The sequence below is a fragment of the Gobio gobio genome (assembly GCF_949357685.1).
Source record: "Gobio gobio genome assembly, chromosome: 3".
In the NCBI taxonomy this organism is placed as follows: domain Eukaryota; kingdom Metazoa; phylum Chordata; class Actinopteri; order Cypriniformes; family Gobionidae; genus Gobio; species Gobio gobio.
Genome location: NC_137099.1, coordinates 24,348,301 through 24,365,429, shown reverse-complemented (window position 1 = coordinate 24,365,429; position 17,129 = coordinate 24,348,301). Strand labels below are relative to the sequence as shown.

Genomic DNA, 17,129 nt, shown 5'->3' with positions numbered 1-17,129 from the left:
AACCCAGCTGGCATTTCAACATTTATTCACTAGTAAATCAACATCATGGATCAAGGTGAACCATATTTCAGTGTTGAAGGTTGACGTGCTGACTGGGATGGGTTGCTTTGATAAGCAAACATCTGGGATGAAGACCGAAGCGAAAAGGACATGGAGTTTTTCACACAGGTGTGCTTACCGGACACTAGTGGATACGATTGAGGTCCCGCAACAGTGGAACCCAACTCTGCTCCTGTCTGATTGGCCAAGCTGTTTTTCATCTCCTCCAATCCACCAGCCAGAGACGCCATAGCCGAGTAATCAGATGTCTATGGAAACAGATTTCATTAGATGGCTATAATGGAAGAAAATCAACTTCATGAAATGACTTTGTATGTTAACCCTCATCTTTGTGTTTGCTTGTAGGTGTGTGTTCTGCTCGCTGTTGGCATGTGTATTTAAAATATGATTCACAATTTGTGAATGGCACACAGGTACATAGTCAATACTAATGAGTAGTGGTGGCATAGATTCAGGTGATGTATGTGGCCGACCTCACACTGACCCTGCTTGTGTGCTTTCATGACCAATTACTTACAATGATCTCTGTCCCACCTTACACCCACAGTGATTTATCTCCATTGGCGGTAATGGGGTTTGTCACTCAGGTGTGGATGTGGTTTGATGGCAGAGTTTGGGAAGTGGATGTCGCTTCTGTTTTAGTGCAGGAGGAGGTTATTAATAACCCTGATTAGGTGTGAATTAAACCCCAACAAAATCCTGATGATACACCTGCCCCTGCTGTTCCCGTACAGTTACATCATTACAAGCTATTGCCATCCGTTTTAACATTCTTGTAAATAAATAAGTAAGTTTGTGCTCTTATACTAGGGTTTAGGAGTAATCTTTTTCAGAACTGATTCCATTTGGGGTGGGGGGAGACAAAATGCTGGAACCACAGTATTTCAAGGTTGTGGCTTTTAGTCCACCTAAAAGTTACATATTTAAAATTTGCATTCTTTCTCTTCAGGAAAAAAAAAACATTTAATGAGTAATTTACTCAATGAATCAGACAAAGAGATTCTTTACTAAACTGCAATTCATTGCTTTCGTCATGTGCGACTCATAAAAAGCAATTTTTCTGTTCAATATATAGTTAGCTCAGATTATTGGGGGAGGGAGTTTCCTCTAAACGACCTAAAAGAATTGTAAATGGAATAATTCTTTACTAGAATTACAACCGAAAACCACAGCTGTTAAATCCCTATCTAATACACAGGGTAAGCAGGATGTTTGTTTGTGTTTGTGTGTGAATGTATGTGTGTATCCCAGTGACCCCTTAAACACCTCAGTGCTCATCACCACGGCGAGGGCAGTAGACTGTGACCTTACCAATCACAGCTCATGCCGTCCACTTCCCCTCTCTCTCTCTCTCCCTCTCCCTCTCCATCCTTGACTCCTTCCCACTGTCTATTTCTCTCTGTTTCAGTCATTCAGTCTGAGATAGGCATTTCCTCTCTGTTTATGCGGCTCGCACCCGCCCCCTCATCATGTGTGTATGTAGATGGGAAGGTTAGCGCTAGTAATTGGGGATTATGAAGTTTGGCGCTACCTCTGACAGCAGTCTAGTGAAGATGGATGATTCTCATTTTAGCCTGTAAATGTTGTCAATTCTGAAGCTACGCAACCCATCAGCGACCATGATGCACACACACACACACACATTTCACATATAGACACGGCACACACACCACAGCTGGGGCAAAGATTGGAGAGAGGCCAGACATGGAAAGAGCGAGAGAGCAAAAAAATGGCTGTTAAGGAATGGAGTTTGTAAAATAAATTGAGATGAAAAGAAGAAAAAGGAGAAAAACGGAAACCCCAAATAAGGAACTTTTTATTGATTTTTACTAGATAACAAGCAAACAGCCTATCTGAAACTTAGTGGAATTCCATTTCAACTGTATTCCTTGTTCTCTCAATCTCTCTCTGGGGTCACAGTTTTCTCGGGGGTCGTTTTTGACACAGGCCCTCTGTAATGGCTCTCCTCTCCGCGCACATCAATAACAGATGAGGCCCCTAATCGCGCGACACCAAAATAATTTCACCCCAACCCGCAGCCGCATTTACATAATAGTATTTCCTCTCAGACGCTCTTTCTCTCTTCCATTCCCTCTATCTCCCTTCCTCTATTTTTCTCTCAGCTTGTACGTATTGTCTCCTAGAAGAGCCTGTAAACTGCACTATGTATGTGTGAGACTGAGACAGAGTGATGGGGGAGGTATTTAGCAGTGCATGCAGTATTAAATGAGCCTGACTGGCAGGGAGGCATTTATTGGCGAGCTCCTCTGGAGCAGAGAGTCGTGGCTCTCAGCGTGTATGGCACACACACACTCACAATTTTAAATGCTTTCGTTGTTTCCATACTTTTTTGGTGAAATCTTATATTTAAAGGCACAGTTCCTCCAAAATTCTGTCATAATTTACTCACTCTCATTCCAAACCTGAATGATTTGATTTCTGTTGAGAATCACAAAAGATTATTTTTTTTAAATGTTGAAGTGAAAGTAAGTGATGTCCAAAACAACACTGGACAACAGTGAATTTCCCTGTATCTTTTTTGTTTAGCAGAAGAAAGAAAGTCATACAGGTTTGGAAAGACTTTAGTAAATTATGACAGAATGTTTATTTTTGGGTGAACTGTCACTTGCCCGCACTGTTATACAAAATATGTTATGCAAAGTAACAACTTTTACATAAACACTTCCGTTTTCTTTTTTTATTACAATATAGAAAGAGTATATGAGAACTGATTGAGCGAACAGGATCAGTAACTGCTCTGCCACGGCTCCAACAACATTTTGGCCTGTGCTTTGGGCTGAGCACCTGCTTGAGACATGCACAACACAGGTTCATTGGAAAAATTTGTCTATGGCTACATTTCTGCAAAATTATACCACATTTTCTAGCAGGTCTGGGTACACTCTCAGAGTGAAATGTCCTATGAATGGTGCCAAAAGCACGTTATACGTTTTATCGTAAACAGATGAACGTGAACATAATTTTGTTCGTTTTGTTATTTGTACATATCGCAGCAGTTAGGAAATGAAATATGAAAAATGAAATGAGTGGCGCTAAAATATTAAAGAGTTAGTTCACCCAAAAATTAAAATAATGTCATTTATTACTCACCCTCATGCCGTTCCACACCCGTAAAACATTAATGGATCTTGAGGGTGTAAATTACACTGATGCCTATGCAGGCCTCACTGAGCCTTCGGATTTCAACAAAAATATCTTCATTTTGTGTTCTGAAGATGAACGGAGGTCTTACGGGTTTGTTATGGCATGAGGGTGAGTAATAAAAGACATTATATTCATTTTGGGGTGAACTAACCCTTTAATGCTCTATTGCATTTGAATATACCACCTACTCTATACCTAAACTGATAGTGTTAACAAAAACGTAAAATGAAAATGCATTTTCTGAAGCAACCATGCCATTTTAGCTTGCTTCTACAAGCTCTATTATCATGACTTGTGTTAAGGACTCATACCTGAGGGCTCCACAGCACAAGTGCAGTGCTGTACCAGTGCTGTACCAGGTGCTGTGTCCGATTTAGCCAATGTTGGACATGTATGATGTGTTGGTTGGTTTGAGTCTGACCTAGTTTATGTCCCATTCCCCATATCTTATCCTTACTATTGTACTTTTGCTATACTTTCATATAACATAAAAGCAAAAGCCCCAAAAAGGAAAATGCTTTGGCAACGGCATGCATTTGCGTTTTGTTTTTTTTAACAATCACATTCTCTTTATGAATGAATATCTTCCAGTGCCTTTATCTCTCTCGTCTCTTGGTGTAGCTGAGTAATTAGTTCAGTGTAGGGGTTGTTGGGCTGTTGATGTATCTCTGGCATAATGTAAGGAGAAGGAAAGAGGAAATTCAAATGAAATGACTCTCACGAGCATGCACTGTTTTATATGCTCCCCCTTGAAGTGCAGGACACTAATTAATAGATCTGCCAGTGCTTAATGGTCCTTCTAGCACCACAAACTGAGAGATGGAGAGAGCAAATGAGAGGAGAAGTGGAAAAAAATGTAAAAGAGGCGGAGAAAGGGAGCAGGGGGAAGGATGAAAGATGAAAAAAAGAAATTTCTTCACTATCTAATAGATATTGCTTGATGTTAAATGTGTGGGTGGAGAGAAAGAGAAACATTACGTTTTATATTTATTTACTATCCTAGCAGATGCTTTCATACCACATCGACTTTATAAAAGTGTATAGCAAGCAGATTGCTAAGGATTAGACGCATATTAAAGGAGCTGGTTGGGGTCCTATCGCACATTTAAATACAATTAGCATTTTATTTTAATTTTAATTAATAATAGTACAATTTAAAATAGTCAAGGTTTTTGCTTCATATATTTTGTTAAACACATTGCATTTAATATTTATTTATTAACTTTTTTTCGCTGTATATATATAAGACTTTATTTGATCCTGGAAAAAGCTTTTTGATCTTGATGGAACTTGCTCAGGATTTGCAAACGGGCACTTGCATACGAATACAGGTTTTTGAGCTAATCACCTGAGCCATACATATCATGAGACCAATTACTAATAGAGTGCCACAGGAATGTTGCTGCCTTCACGTGAATTCAGAATCAGAATTATTGTAAAAATGAATTTCCTAGTCACAAACTGGACATGAATGGAGTCTCAAGTCGTATAAACTTTAAACATGGCACAGTTGAGAACTATTGCTGTAGTGACTTAATATATTCTTTTTTTGTTTTATCTAGATTGCTTTCTCTTGCCATTACAGTCATGTATATTTACATAAAAATAACCAATTGATGCATGTTGCATGTATTTTATACAGCAAAAAACGTTTATTTGACCAAAATGCCAGAATGGTCAGCATGCCGACTATATCTAGCATAATGAATGTATACAATAGCACGGGTAATGTTTATACGGTTGCCAACGAATGGGGCACAACATTCTAAATGTTCTGGATATTGACTAAATATCTTCAATACATTTTGGCTTTAATAAGAATTCCCCAAGTAATAGGCAAGAATCAACCTGGTGTCCTCGATTCTTTTCGACAACAAAGCACTTGAATGTGACACACCCATAATTACGACTTCATAGAACATTTCAGAAAGCACATGAAGGCAGCAATCCAGAAATAAGCACCACTTTTGCACTTCTGGTTCCACTGCCCTGAAGTCAATACTGGAATTAGTCTTAAGTTATTTTCACATTTTATTGGACAACATAATATTGCATTTTATACATTTTCTCGTGATTTAAAAAGCTTGTCTTGAAAAAGGTGGTTTCTAACAAGCGGCTAAATGGGACTAGAGAGATTTTCTGGGATGTTAAACATCATCTTGCAGAACAGATAAATTCATCCATTCACCAGTATTTTTTACAGCCACATTGTGTTTATACTTGCGCTCGTACAAACTATTCAGTAAAACTTAATTTTGATGGTCCCTTTTGAACATTCTGTTGACTATAAGCAACTTTGCAACTACATGCCAACTAACTCTCATTAACTGTCTGCTTAATATCTGCTAACTCTTTATTGTGATGCTCCTCCAACAGACTTTCTACTGACTATAAGTAACTTTGCAACTACATGTCAGCATATTCTAACCTTAACCCTACTACTCTACTAACACTCTAATGAGAGTTAGTAGACAGGTAGGTGCAACGTTACTTATAATCAACAGATTGTGTTAAAGGGACCATCAAAATAATGTGAAACCAACGATGCTAACTCATCTTGTGGATTTTACATAAAGTAAAAGTGTAAGATTAACTTTTGTTGGTCACGAAGGAATTTTCTGCAATAATTTAAAAGACAGTGGGAAATCCTATTTGATTTTTGTCAATGGAAACAGCGATATTATCTTGCGGGTTGCCCTAAAAAATGTCATCCCTGCAGAAAGGATGGATGGATGGATTGATGAATGTTGGTTATTGCTGCTTCTAAATAGCTGAAAGATTTCTGACATCAGGAAGTTGCAGAAGTTTGGAATAAGTCTTGTTTTTCTTTGAAGACTTGAAGTTTGAATTCTGAAAGTTGCAGTTCCTTTTCATAGTACATCAAACTCCTATTTTAAAAGAGCAGAGAAAAATCTGAAAAACGTGAGGTGCTGAATAAAGAGATTATTTGAGAATAAAAGGGATTGATTGTACATGTTCTTTGATTTGGTGTAGGTTTTGTAGAACACTAAAAAGTGAAACTGCTATCGTTACATTTAAGGCACCTGATTTAAGTTTCTTTCGCTTGTTTAACTTAATGTAATCTCTGGTTGATTTGGTCATATTAAATAATTCATTCATTCATTTTGATGTTACTACATGAAGCACACTTTTATGTTATCTAAGACAAACATAGGAACATATGAATGATGTAATCACACCATTATTATATTTTTATATAAAATTGAGCCCTATTATGTAACCTAATCAAATCAGGAGCTAAAGGGAAAATAACAAAATCAAGTCCCAAGTTCATTTGCCCCAGATAGACACAAACACGCTCAACAGAGTCAAGCTCTCTATCATTTCTCTCTCTCCTTCAGCAATATTCACAGGTTAGACTGTCAGCGGAGGGAAAACAACCTGTCAGTCAGTCACCCAAGTCCACTTAGCATACACCTCTCTCACACACTCTAATTTCTAAAAAAGAGACAGCTCCAAATTCCCAGTTCTCAGTTTGTCTGATCGTTTGTGCCACAACAAACCTGACTCACACACACCCAGGGGATGTGGATTGACCCTAGGGTTAATGCCCTGCTCAGTAGCCTTTGACCCTGCCAGCCTCAGCGCTCAGTGGCGAAATGGACAGAGGAATTATGGGGTCTTTCAGACAAGTCTATAGAACTCTGACACTGGCCTTGTGTGTGTGCCTGAATGAATGTGGGGGTGATAGCATTTGACTTTTGAGTGACATCTTTGACTGACTATTCTTGTGGACAGTTTTTATGCAACGTGATCATTTGTAAGTGCATGCAGCTGTACTTTTGCATCTTATTTGCTATGTGTTGCACTGACCAGAATGGAGGCAACAGGCCCATTTTGATCCATAGGGATCCCCCTCTCCAAAAATGTTAAGTGTTTGGCTCAAATGCTGTAGCAGAAATATTCCTTTCACAATTTGGCTAGTCCAGTTGAGTCGCACTATTTGCAGATAATTTGCTTTAAACTGAAACTATTGTCGTCATGTACCCTCCCTCATGTCGCTCTAAACTTGGGTGACTCCTTTCTAATAGAACACAAAAAGAGTTATTATCAGAATGTCAAAACTGCTATTTTTGATTCAGTTTATTCCTGTAATGGCAAAGCTGAAAATCCAGCAGCCATTACTTCAGTTTTCAGTCACATGATCCTTCAGAAATCATTCTAATATGCTGAATTGGTGCTTGGGTCACATAGGCCACTAAGCGACCCAGGACTGCCACTTGTGCCCGTTTAAAAAGGGGGTATGACGTGAACAGCAGTTAAAAGAAATGGAGTGTCTGATAACCCTAAAAGTTCACTATAATATACAGAAGATAAAAACTGAACATTTATGAAACTTCCCCATATCATACAGTATAAAATATGTTTTTGATAATAATAATTGTGGATATATAAACAAACATTATGCCATGTGTGTGAGTAACTTTTGCAAGCTAATAAACAAGTGTTTGCTACTTAACCCTAAACCTCTACACATTGCTGGGACTTAACCTCAACCAAAAACTCGATAGAGGACACAGCAACAGCGGGGTCAAGGCCCCAGAATTAGCTTAGAGAGGTGAAAGGTCAGCATTAGGTTCAGTGTGGGGGCGCATAGGTCAACAGCAGGGTTGGGACAGGGTCAAGCAATATTGGCAGCCAGGCAAGGGCAAGCGTGAGTTTTCAGAGGTGGTGCACACAACCACCGTGGCAGGATACACACCCCTACCCCCCAGCCCTTACCTGGGCGGGCTTGTAGCTGATGCTGTCAGGGACGGGGTAAATGTCGGGATAGGGCTGTCGATCAAAGACATGGTCCAATACCTCGAGCTGCTGCGGCGTAAAGAGCTCTCCTCGCATCTGCTTCCGCAGGAAGTCCCGCCCTGAATGGGCGTGGCCATTCGCCAAAGGAGAATCCTGTAGAGCTGGAGAGAGATTCACACAGATTTCATGAAGCAGTAATAATATACAAAGTAACATTTACAAAAGTAGGACATTTAACTGTTTCCCTGCCATTGTCGGAAATTTCCAACTTTCCATATTTTCACTTTTGGGGGGCACTATTACACATTCTGAATGAGTACTGAATGGTGTTGCCAGATTGGGCGGGTTCCCGCCTAATTGGGCGGTTTTGAATTTGATTGTGCAGGTAAAAATGGGTTTAGGTGGGTGGACAAAATTTGGGATGATTTGGGGTCAGTTTCAAACATCTAAATTTTATAGTCTAATTAAACAAAACTCAAGTGTGCATGTACTCCATAAAATCAGTCATCAGGATACACTCAGGCCCACACTAAAGGCTTGTTCGAAATGCATCGGCGCTGCACAGACCAATCGACGGATGAAAACAAAGTACCACGAGAGCGATTCAAAAGCATAAGGAGTCGTTTGCTCTCCAGTCGCTCTTGCGGTATTTTATTGTGATACGCCGATCGGTCTGCGCAGCACCAAGGCATCTCAAACAAGCCTAGAGTCAGCTGGCGATGGCGTTGATGTTGCCGACGAGCATGCACTTTCAGCCAATCAGCAGGCAGACATGCTCATTCATGAGTGACAGGTTTTTGTCAAATGTATGCAAAAAGTGTGAAAATATTATTTAATTTTGTGTAAATAGTTAAAACAATATTTTCTTTTGTGTTTCGTAGGAGAAAGTCATATAGGTTTGGAACATTATAAGGGTGAGTAAATTACAGTTTTTGTTTTAAGTGAACTATCCCTTTAACCGTTGAGTTAAAGGAACACTCCGACTTTTGGGGACTTAAGCTTATTCACCGTATCCCCCAGAGTTAGATAAGTCCATACATACCATTCTCATCTCCGTGTGTGCCATAACTCTGTCTGACGCACCCACCGCTAGTCTAGCTTAGCACAAAGACTGGAGGTAAACGGCTCCAGCTAGCCTACTGCTCAAAAAGTGACAAAACAACGGCAACATTTTATTTATTTAGTTTACATGTCGTGATGTGTATAGTTACATCATGTACTAAGACCGACGGAAAATTTAAAGTTGCGATTTTCTAGGCCCATATGGCTAGGAACTATACTCTCATTCCTGCATAATGATCAAGGAACTTTGCTGCCGTACCATGTGTGCAGCAGCACAATTATATTACGCAGCGCCTGAAAATAGTCCCCAGCATGCTCTCTGGGCAAGCAGGTTGTCACGTTGGTTATGTTGACGGAAGTTAGCCTATTTTCAGGCGCTGCGTAATATATCATTGTGCCGCTGCACCCATGGTACGGCAGCAAAGTTCCTTGATCATTACGCAGGAATGAGAGTATAGTTCCTAGCCATATCGGTCTATAAAATCGCAACTTTTTATTTTCCGTCGGTCTTAGTACACGATGTAACTATACACATCACAACATGTAAATAGGAAAATGTTGCCGTTGTTTTGTCACTTATTGAGCAGTAGGCTAGATGGAGCCGTTTACCTCCAGTCTTTGTGCTAAGCTAGACTAAAGGTGGGTGCGTCAGACAGAGTTATGGCACGCACAGAGATGACAATGGTATGTATGGACTTATCTATCTCTGGGGGATACAGTGAATAAGCTAAAGTCCCAAAAAATCAGCGTCAAAGTCAACCACTTTAATCTAATGTGTTATCAGTTATAATTGTGAGGATCTGAAACTCTATAGCTCCTAAATTGTATACTACTACAAAAATAGCCTATGACATTCGCCATGTTAGCGTTGTCATGCGACCTATGGCATCAGTCGCATTGCTATTCACAACTTCTCTCCCATGGCCGCATGGGATAGTAAAGTGTACATTGGATGCGAACATCAGAATCTCACCATAGTAAGTCATTCAACTACTTTCACGCACAGTTTTATATGAATACCATGAATTTGGACATGCTACTCGTTTCACTTCAGTTTTTGCATGCTATATACTGTCGCCTTTGGCTTGGCTTGCTCAGTTGGGGACACAAAATGTTCAACTAAATATCCAAATAAATCTAATTAGTAAACTAAATTAACTATATAAACTAAATTACTGATCCGCCCACATTGTCACTGTATGATAACTGAAATGAGCTGATGACATCAACGTTTTCTCCAGAGCGGCTGTACAGCCGAATCAAATTCTGTTGCATTATTTTCCTGTTTAACTCTGTGAAGCTGCTTTGAAACAATCTGCATTGTAAAAAGCGCTATATAAATAAATGTGACTTGACTTGACTAGGGAAGTGGAGATACGGGGCCTGACTTATGTTCCTAATTACTTGCTGGAAAAAAAATTATAATAGTGATTTATTTCTCTCTTTGTCATGATCATAAAGTTGAACTAAATACTTGAACTTTTCTAGAAACCAACAGATAGAGACTCAAGCACACATACAGACACACAAACACAGATTCCTGGACTTGCGTCCTCCTCTCTGAGCGAGTGTTAAGGCAGCGTGTGAGTCAGTTATTACTGGGCTGTTGAGTTTCTGAAGAGACAATTATAAGAGCTGAGAAAGCTACAGCCTTCAAATGATTACAGGGAGAGAAAAAGAGAGAGAGAGGGATGAAAAAAGAAGAATAGAAACGAAAATCCCTGATATAGAGCCAATTCATTTCTTCAAAATGCCTCTGAGAGGTTATTCTAGGGAGTTAGAGTCAGAGGCCAGAGCAATCCCCACAAGACGAGAAAGAGAGAGAGATGGAGGGATAGAAGGATAAAATTACAGGCAGACAAAGCATCTATCCTAACATTCCTTTTTCCTCCTTCATTTGAACACAGAAATCGATCCATTTGAATGTGAATTCAGATCCAGTTTACTGCCGCCTGTGGTTATTTAAAAGAAAGATCTGCTAGTCACTGACTCGCTGATGGCGAGAAGGTCCCATGTGTCTCTAATACACCTCAACGCCAGGACTTACTTAAATGCTTGTGCGCTCTCTCTCTCTCTCACACACACACACACACACACACACACACACACACACAGAGCACACTGAGAGTGTATGATCTCCAGTGTTTTGACCCTCTTAATCCCAGCGGTCAGTGTGTCTGATAGAATTCAATTGATCAATCATGTCTGTGAGATGGCACCATTTCAGCAGGTTTATTGCTTTCCACTCTTCTCAAAGACTGTCCACTGACGGCACACACACACACAAAAGATGGCTGAAAGGTGGGATCTTGATTTTAAAAAGGCTGTTTGTAAACCGCAGCTCTCGGGAGTGTTTGTGTGCTTATATTTTGTGCACATGGTTGTTTATTTATGCATCAGTAGGGGCCAAAACATCTGAGATCACTAGTGAAAATGCATTTATTTAGCATTCGAATTTCATACATTTGTTTTAGAGTTATATTATCAGATAAATATTGAATTTACATGAAATTTAGAAATTTCTTTGTAATTGGGTTATCCCCTTTTCCTTAGGTGATTATTATATTATATAGTATAGTATAGTTAGTATAGTATAGTATAGTATAGTATAGTATAGTATAGTATAGTATAGTATAGTATAGTATAGTATAGTATAGTATAGTATTATATACTGATCAGGCATAACATTATGACCAGTGAAGTGGATAACACTGATCATCTCTTCATCACGGCACATGTTAGAGGGTGGGATATATTGGGCAGAAAGTGAAAATGTCGATGTGTTAGAAGCAGGAAAAATGGGCAAGTGGATGGATTTAAGCGAGTTTGACAAGGGCCAAATTGGGATGGCTAGACGACTGGGTCAGAGCATCTCCGAAACTGCAGCTCTTGTGGGGTGTTCCCGGTCTGCAGTGGTCAGTATCTGTCAAAAGTGGTCCAAGGAAGGAACAGTAGTGAACTGGAGACACGGTCATGGGCGGCCAAGGCTCATTGATGCAGGTGGGGAGCGTAGGCTGGTCCGATCAAACATACTAGCTACTGTAGCTCAAATTGCTCAATAATTTAATGCTGGTTCTGATAGAAAGGTGTCAGAATACACAGTGCATCGCAGTTTGTTGCATTTGGGACTGCATAGCCACAGACCAGTCAGGGTGTCCATGCTGACCCCTGTCCAACAGTGGGCACGTGAGCATCAGAACTGGACCACGAAGCAATGGAAGAAGGTGGCCTGGTCTGATAAATCATGTTTTCTTTTACATCACGTAGATGGCCCGGTGTGTGTGCGTCGCTTACCAGGGGAACACATGGCACCAGGATGCACTATGGGATGAAGGCAGGAGGCAGAGTGATGCTTTGGGCAATGTTCTGCTGGGAAACCTTGGGTCCTGTCATCCATGTGACACGTACCACCTACCTAAGCATTGTTGCAGACCATGCACACCCTTTCATGGAAACAGTATTCCCTGATGGCTGTGGCCTCTTTCAGCAGGATAATGTGCCCTGCCTCAAAGCAAAAATGGTTCAGGAATGGTTTGAGGAACACAACAACGAGTTTGAGGTGTTGAGTTTACCTCACAATTCCCCAGATCTCAATCCAATCGAGCATCTGTGGGATGTGCTGAACAAACAAGTCCGATCCATGGAGGCCCCACCTCGCAACATGTATGACTTAAAGAATCTGCTGCTAATATCTTGGTGCCAGATAGCACATCACAACTTCAGGGGTCTAATGGAGTCCATGCCTCGACGGGCCAACACAATATTAGGTTGTATAGATTACTTTTACTATTAGTGAGCAGCTCGGACAGGTCATAATGTTATGCCTGATCATATTATATTTATTATATTATATATATAAAAAATAAAAAAAATCATCATAACTTTGTTTGCATGTCCTTATAAAAATCCTTACATGTTTCAATAAACCAAGTCTTAGATTTTAACCACACTGAAACATCTATAAAGATACAGTAATTTAAGCAAAATTTCACCAGATTTCGCAAAGCAAAAAATGTCCACGATCTTGTCAATAGTGTTTGCGATGTATGAAGCACAGCTCACACAGAAGTCACTTTCAAACCAAGCAGCTTTCTGTTGGTCAACGTGGTCGACTTGAGCCCATTACAAAATCTGCGTTGGGAAATCTTTCGACCTCATGCAAAATTCCCAATCACATGGATTCCTATTGAAATTACTGGATTTCACCAGCAAGAATTTGCAGAACAACAGTAAATGTGACTACACCGTCAGAACGTACTGTACCTCTTAATCTAGAGCTTCAGGCATCCACAAACATCTATATCTCTCTAGAATCACTTAAAACATAGCCATTGAGTGTCAAAACATTGAATGTCCATGTTATGGACTTTTTTTGTGGTTGTTATTATCACACAAATGCGTGTTTATCTGTGACTGTTCGCGTGTATGTTATGCGTGTAACTCTTTCACAGTGTCAGCCACCATGTGTGAAATGCAATTTCAGACAGATCTGGAAGCCCACTCAGCCATATCAGAGCAAAAGAGAGACAGAAAGAAGAGAGGTCGCCAATAAAGCTATTTTTCACCAAATTTAAACAAACACACCATACCAGCATCACGGTTAACCAACCTTCCTCGCGTTAAGTTTCAAACCCCACAAACCCGCACGCACACTAACAGAATTATTGGTCTTAGGTATTCAGATGTTGGCCGGTGTTTCTCTGGCCTTTTGTCTTTCAGCCTCTGAACCTGCTATAGGGAACCACTCTCTGTAACCAGACACAATACAGCCCAGCTGCATTCAGGGTTAACCCTACTATTCACACACAAACACACACAGAAGGAGAACGGAGGAGAGGCATCTTCCTTGCTTCAAAAGCAGAGACAATAGCAACAATGAGATCACCGTTGTGCCCCCTCTGTCTCTTTCCGTCTTCCTCTCTCTTTCTCTCAGGGGTGACGTTGAAGGTTTTTTGAGGCAGGGAAAACTGCTTGGCGGATTCCTTGTGCACTTGATACACTTTGTGTGTGTGTGTGTGTGCCAACCTTGACAGATCAAAGTATAAGTCTCTGAAAGGAGGATACCAACCTTTAACAAATCCCACTGTTATCATCTATCCCCTATCCTCCCTCTCTCTCTCTCGCTCCACCTCTCTTTCACAATCCCCCCACCTTATTAAAAATTTCCCCTATCTTCCATTCAAAATATTCCACCGAATGAAGGAGATAAAAATGGCTGAAATGAAACTGGACAAGAAGTGAACATATTAAACAGCAGAGGAAATCATGTCTGTCCTGATGTCCTGTCCACTGCCGATGCAAAAATCCAGGTCTGGTTTGTTAAAAACAGAATAACATCTACAAATGTACTGTATATATTTTTTTCTATTTTACATTTTTCACCTCCACTTTTTGAAGTTTTTACATTAAAGGAAGGTTTCTTTGTTGTTTCGGGGGGCAAAAAGAACATTGTCCGACCCCTCTGCCCCGTACCACAGGCCTCCTGTCTTTCTTTATTCTATTTCTCCTTTCCTCCACTCCTCCCCTCATCCATTCCTCCTCCGTTCTTAGAGAATGGGCAGACACAATGCTTCTGTTCTAGAGGCCCCACGAGTCAAGTTCTCTCTTTCAGATCACTTCCCTTGGGTCAAAGGGCACCAGTGGGCTTTCCCCAAACACATATACACCACAAACACACACACGCACGCACGCACGCACGCACACACACACTAAGCCATCCAAACCCTCTGTTACTTCCTTTCCTGCTTGTGTGCAGCTGGAAATCATAGTGTCTTGCTTCACTAAACATGCATTTTGTCTCCCTCTCCCTTTTTGAAAGCATTACCACTCAACATAGAAATTCCTAGTATTACATAGACGCAATTTACCGAAGTATATGAAAAACGTTCTTTATTTAATTTCTCACTTTTGCTTTCTTAGGACTGGGTATCGATAGAAATTTCCCAATTCAATGCTGATTCACAAGCTGACTGAAATTCATTGTGCAAATATATGTCCATTTTGCAAACAAATGAAAGCAATTCTCTCTCTGCTAATGTTGTACATTATACAGGGCACTGTTTCCGACTATTTGAAATGAGTAACCCTTCTTTTATTCATTAAAACTATTCATAAAACAACTGGCTAACAAAAGTGCTTGAGCTACACTGGTTCCGCTGTGGTTTTGATTCACTAAAAATATCTGGTTCGTATGACTCATTCGTTTTAGGAATCGGTTTACACTTGTCGTGCAGTAGGTTTTTGATTCACTAAAAATAACTGCCTCGTAAGACTCATTCTCTTTTGGAATTGTTTACACTGGTTGTGCTGCATGATTCACTAAAAAGAGCCGGCTTATAAGATTCATTTGTTGCAAGAATTGGTCTACACTGGTCGTGTTGTAAGGTTTTCAATTATTACAAAGAACCGGCTCATAAGACTCATTCCATTGAGGATCCGTTTCACACTGGTCGCGCTATATGTTTTTGATTCACTAAAAAGAACCGGCTTTTAAGAGTCATCTGTTGCAGGAATTGGTCTACACTGTTTGCACTGTATGTTTTTGATTCATTACAAAGAACCGGCTCATAAGACTCATCTGCTTCAGGATCCGTTTACACAGGTCGCACTGTATGTTTTTGATTCTCTAAAAAGAACCGGTTCATAAGAGTCATTTGTTGCAGGAATTGGTTAACGCTGTTCGCAATGTATGTTTTGGATTCACTAAAAAGAACCAGTTCGTAAGAGTCATTGTTGATGACACTGGTTGCGTTGCATGTTTGTTTTCGCATGCAGCATGCATCTCAGTCAAGATTTCTTCCCTTTTTTGGGTTACATGTTTTGTTATTGCATCACATTCAACACAGACAGAAAACTTGAATCTTCTCAGTTAAAATATGATTTCAGTTTCTGTGATTCTGCTGAGGAGCTGGATCTGAAGCGGCACAGAAAACACAATTGGTGCATTACGAAATTATTCATTTGAAAAATTATCAACTATAGCTACTGTGCCGTTAAAGGGATAGTCCACCCAAATCTTTAAATTCTGTCATCATTTACTCAACCTCATATTGTTCCAAACTAAACCACATTGGTTCCCATTGATTTACATTGTATGGTTGAACAATACAGTGGAAGTCAATGGAAACAACGTTATCAACATTCTTCAAAATATCTTTGTGTTCCACAGAATAATACAGATTTGGATTTACATGAGGGTTTAAATGATGACAGAATTTGTTTTTTGTACTATCCCTTTAAGCGAGTTAGTTCAGCATAATGAAGGGCAATCTCCAGGAAGGACATCGCTGTAGTCAGGTTTGAATGCACTGAAGAATCAATAGAGTAAAAGATTGATCTTTGATTTTAAGAATATAACAGAATTTGTTTACATGAAGAGCTAGATTATTTGGTAGTTTTTTTAACAATCGCTAGGAACCATTCCTCAATACTTTTTCAAATCTCACACAGTTCTCTTTACCAACTTTCATCTTGGCACAGCAATAAATGTAACATTCAAAATACACTAAAACTACCAAAAAACTTACTGTACATGTTTCAAATCAACTCTCAAATCCTTCTCATTCTTCACTTTGTCACTCATACAACAATGACCTAAACACACTAACAACAGGCAGCTTTACACAGTGATTTCTTCTGTAAAAACTTCTTTACAAACAAGAATGACAACTCTCTACTGTTTAGATTTCACTGCAGTATATGTTACATGATCCATGTTTGCAATACATTATTCCTAAATGTTCCTCTTTTGTTTAGATTGAAATGAAATGAATAACACGTGTAGGTGTTCAGCTACATCTAATTGTTTTGCTAGTTTTTAATTTTATAGATTTGGAATATATTTTAATATGTTGTTACTCTAGGAATTTAGCTAATTGCTGTATTTTGGTTTTGAACCCAAGTTAAGAGTTTTGAAAAGAGCATGTAAGCATGCGCAAATTGGCCTGTCTGTTATATTTTGGTAGTGTTTGTGTCTGATTGAGAAATGAATTCGTCATTTGAAAGATATCGTCATTTATTGCATTTTGTGTCAAAACAATGATAAATAATCCACAGTTTAACCCACTGTGTGAAGAGTT

General features: G+C 39.6%; 1 protein-coding gene across 7 annotated transcripts in view; it reads right to left on the bottom strand.

Annotated features, from left to right (window-relative positions):
* pax5 (paired box 5) overlaps positions 1-17,129 on the bottom strand; it is a 58,574-nt gene that overhangs the window by 23,416 nt on the left and 18,029 nt on the right. For 4 of the 7 annotated variants that reach the window (XM_079811617.1, XM_079811615.1, XM_079811616.1 and 1 more), the window contains exons 6-7: positions 7,969-8,150; positions 179-308 (exon numbers count right to left, since the gene is read on the bottom strand). In XM_079811617.1, the coding sequence (XP_079667743.1) occupies positions 179-308; positions 7,969-8,150 (312 nt within the window). The remainder of the gene's footprint in view (positions 1-178; positions 309-7,968; positions 8,151-17,129) is intronic. The other 3 variants (XM_079811620.1, XM_079811621.1, XM_079811619.1) reach the window with 1 other exon arrangement.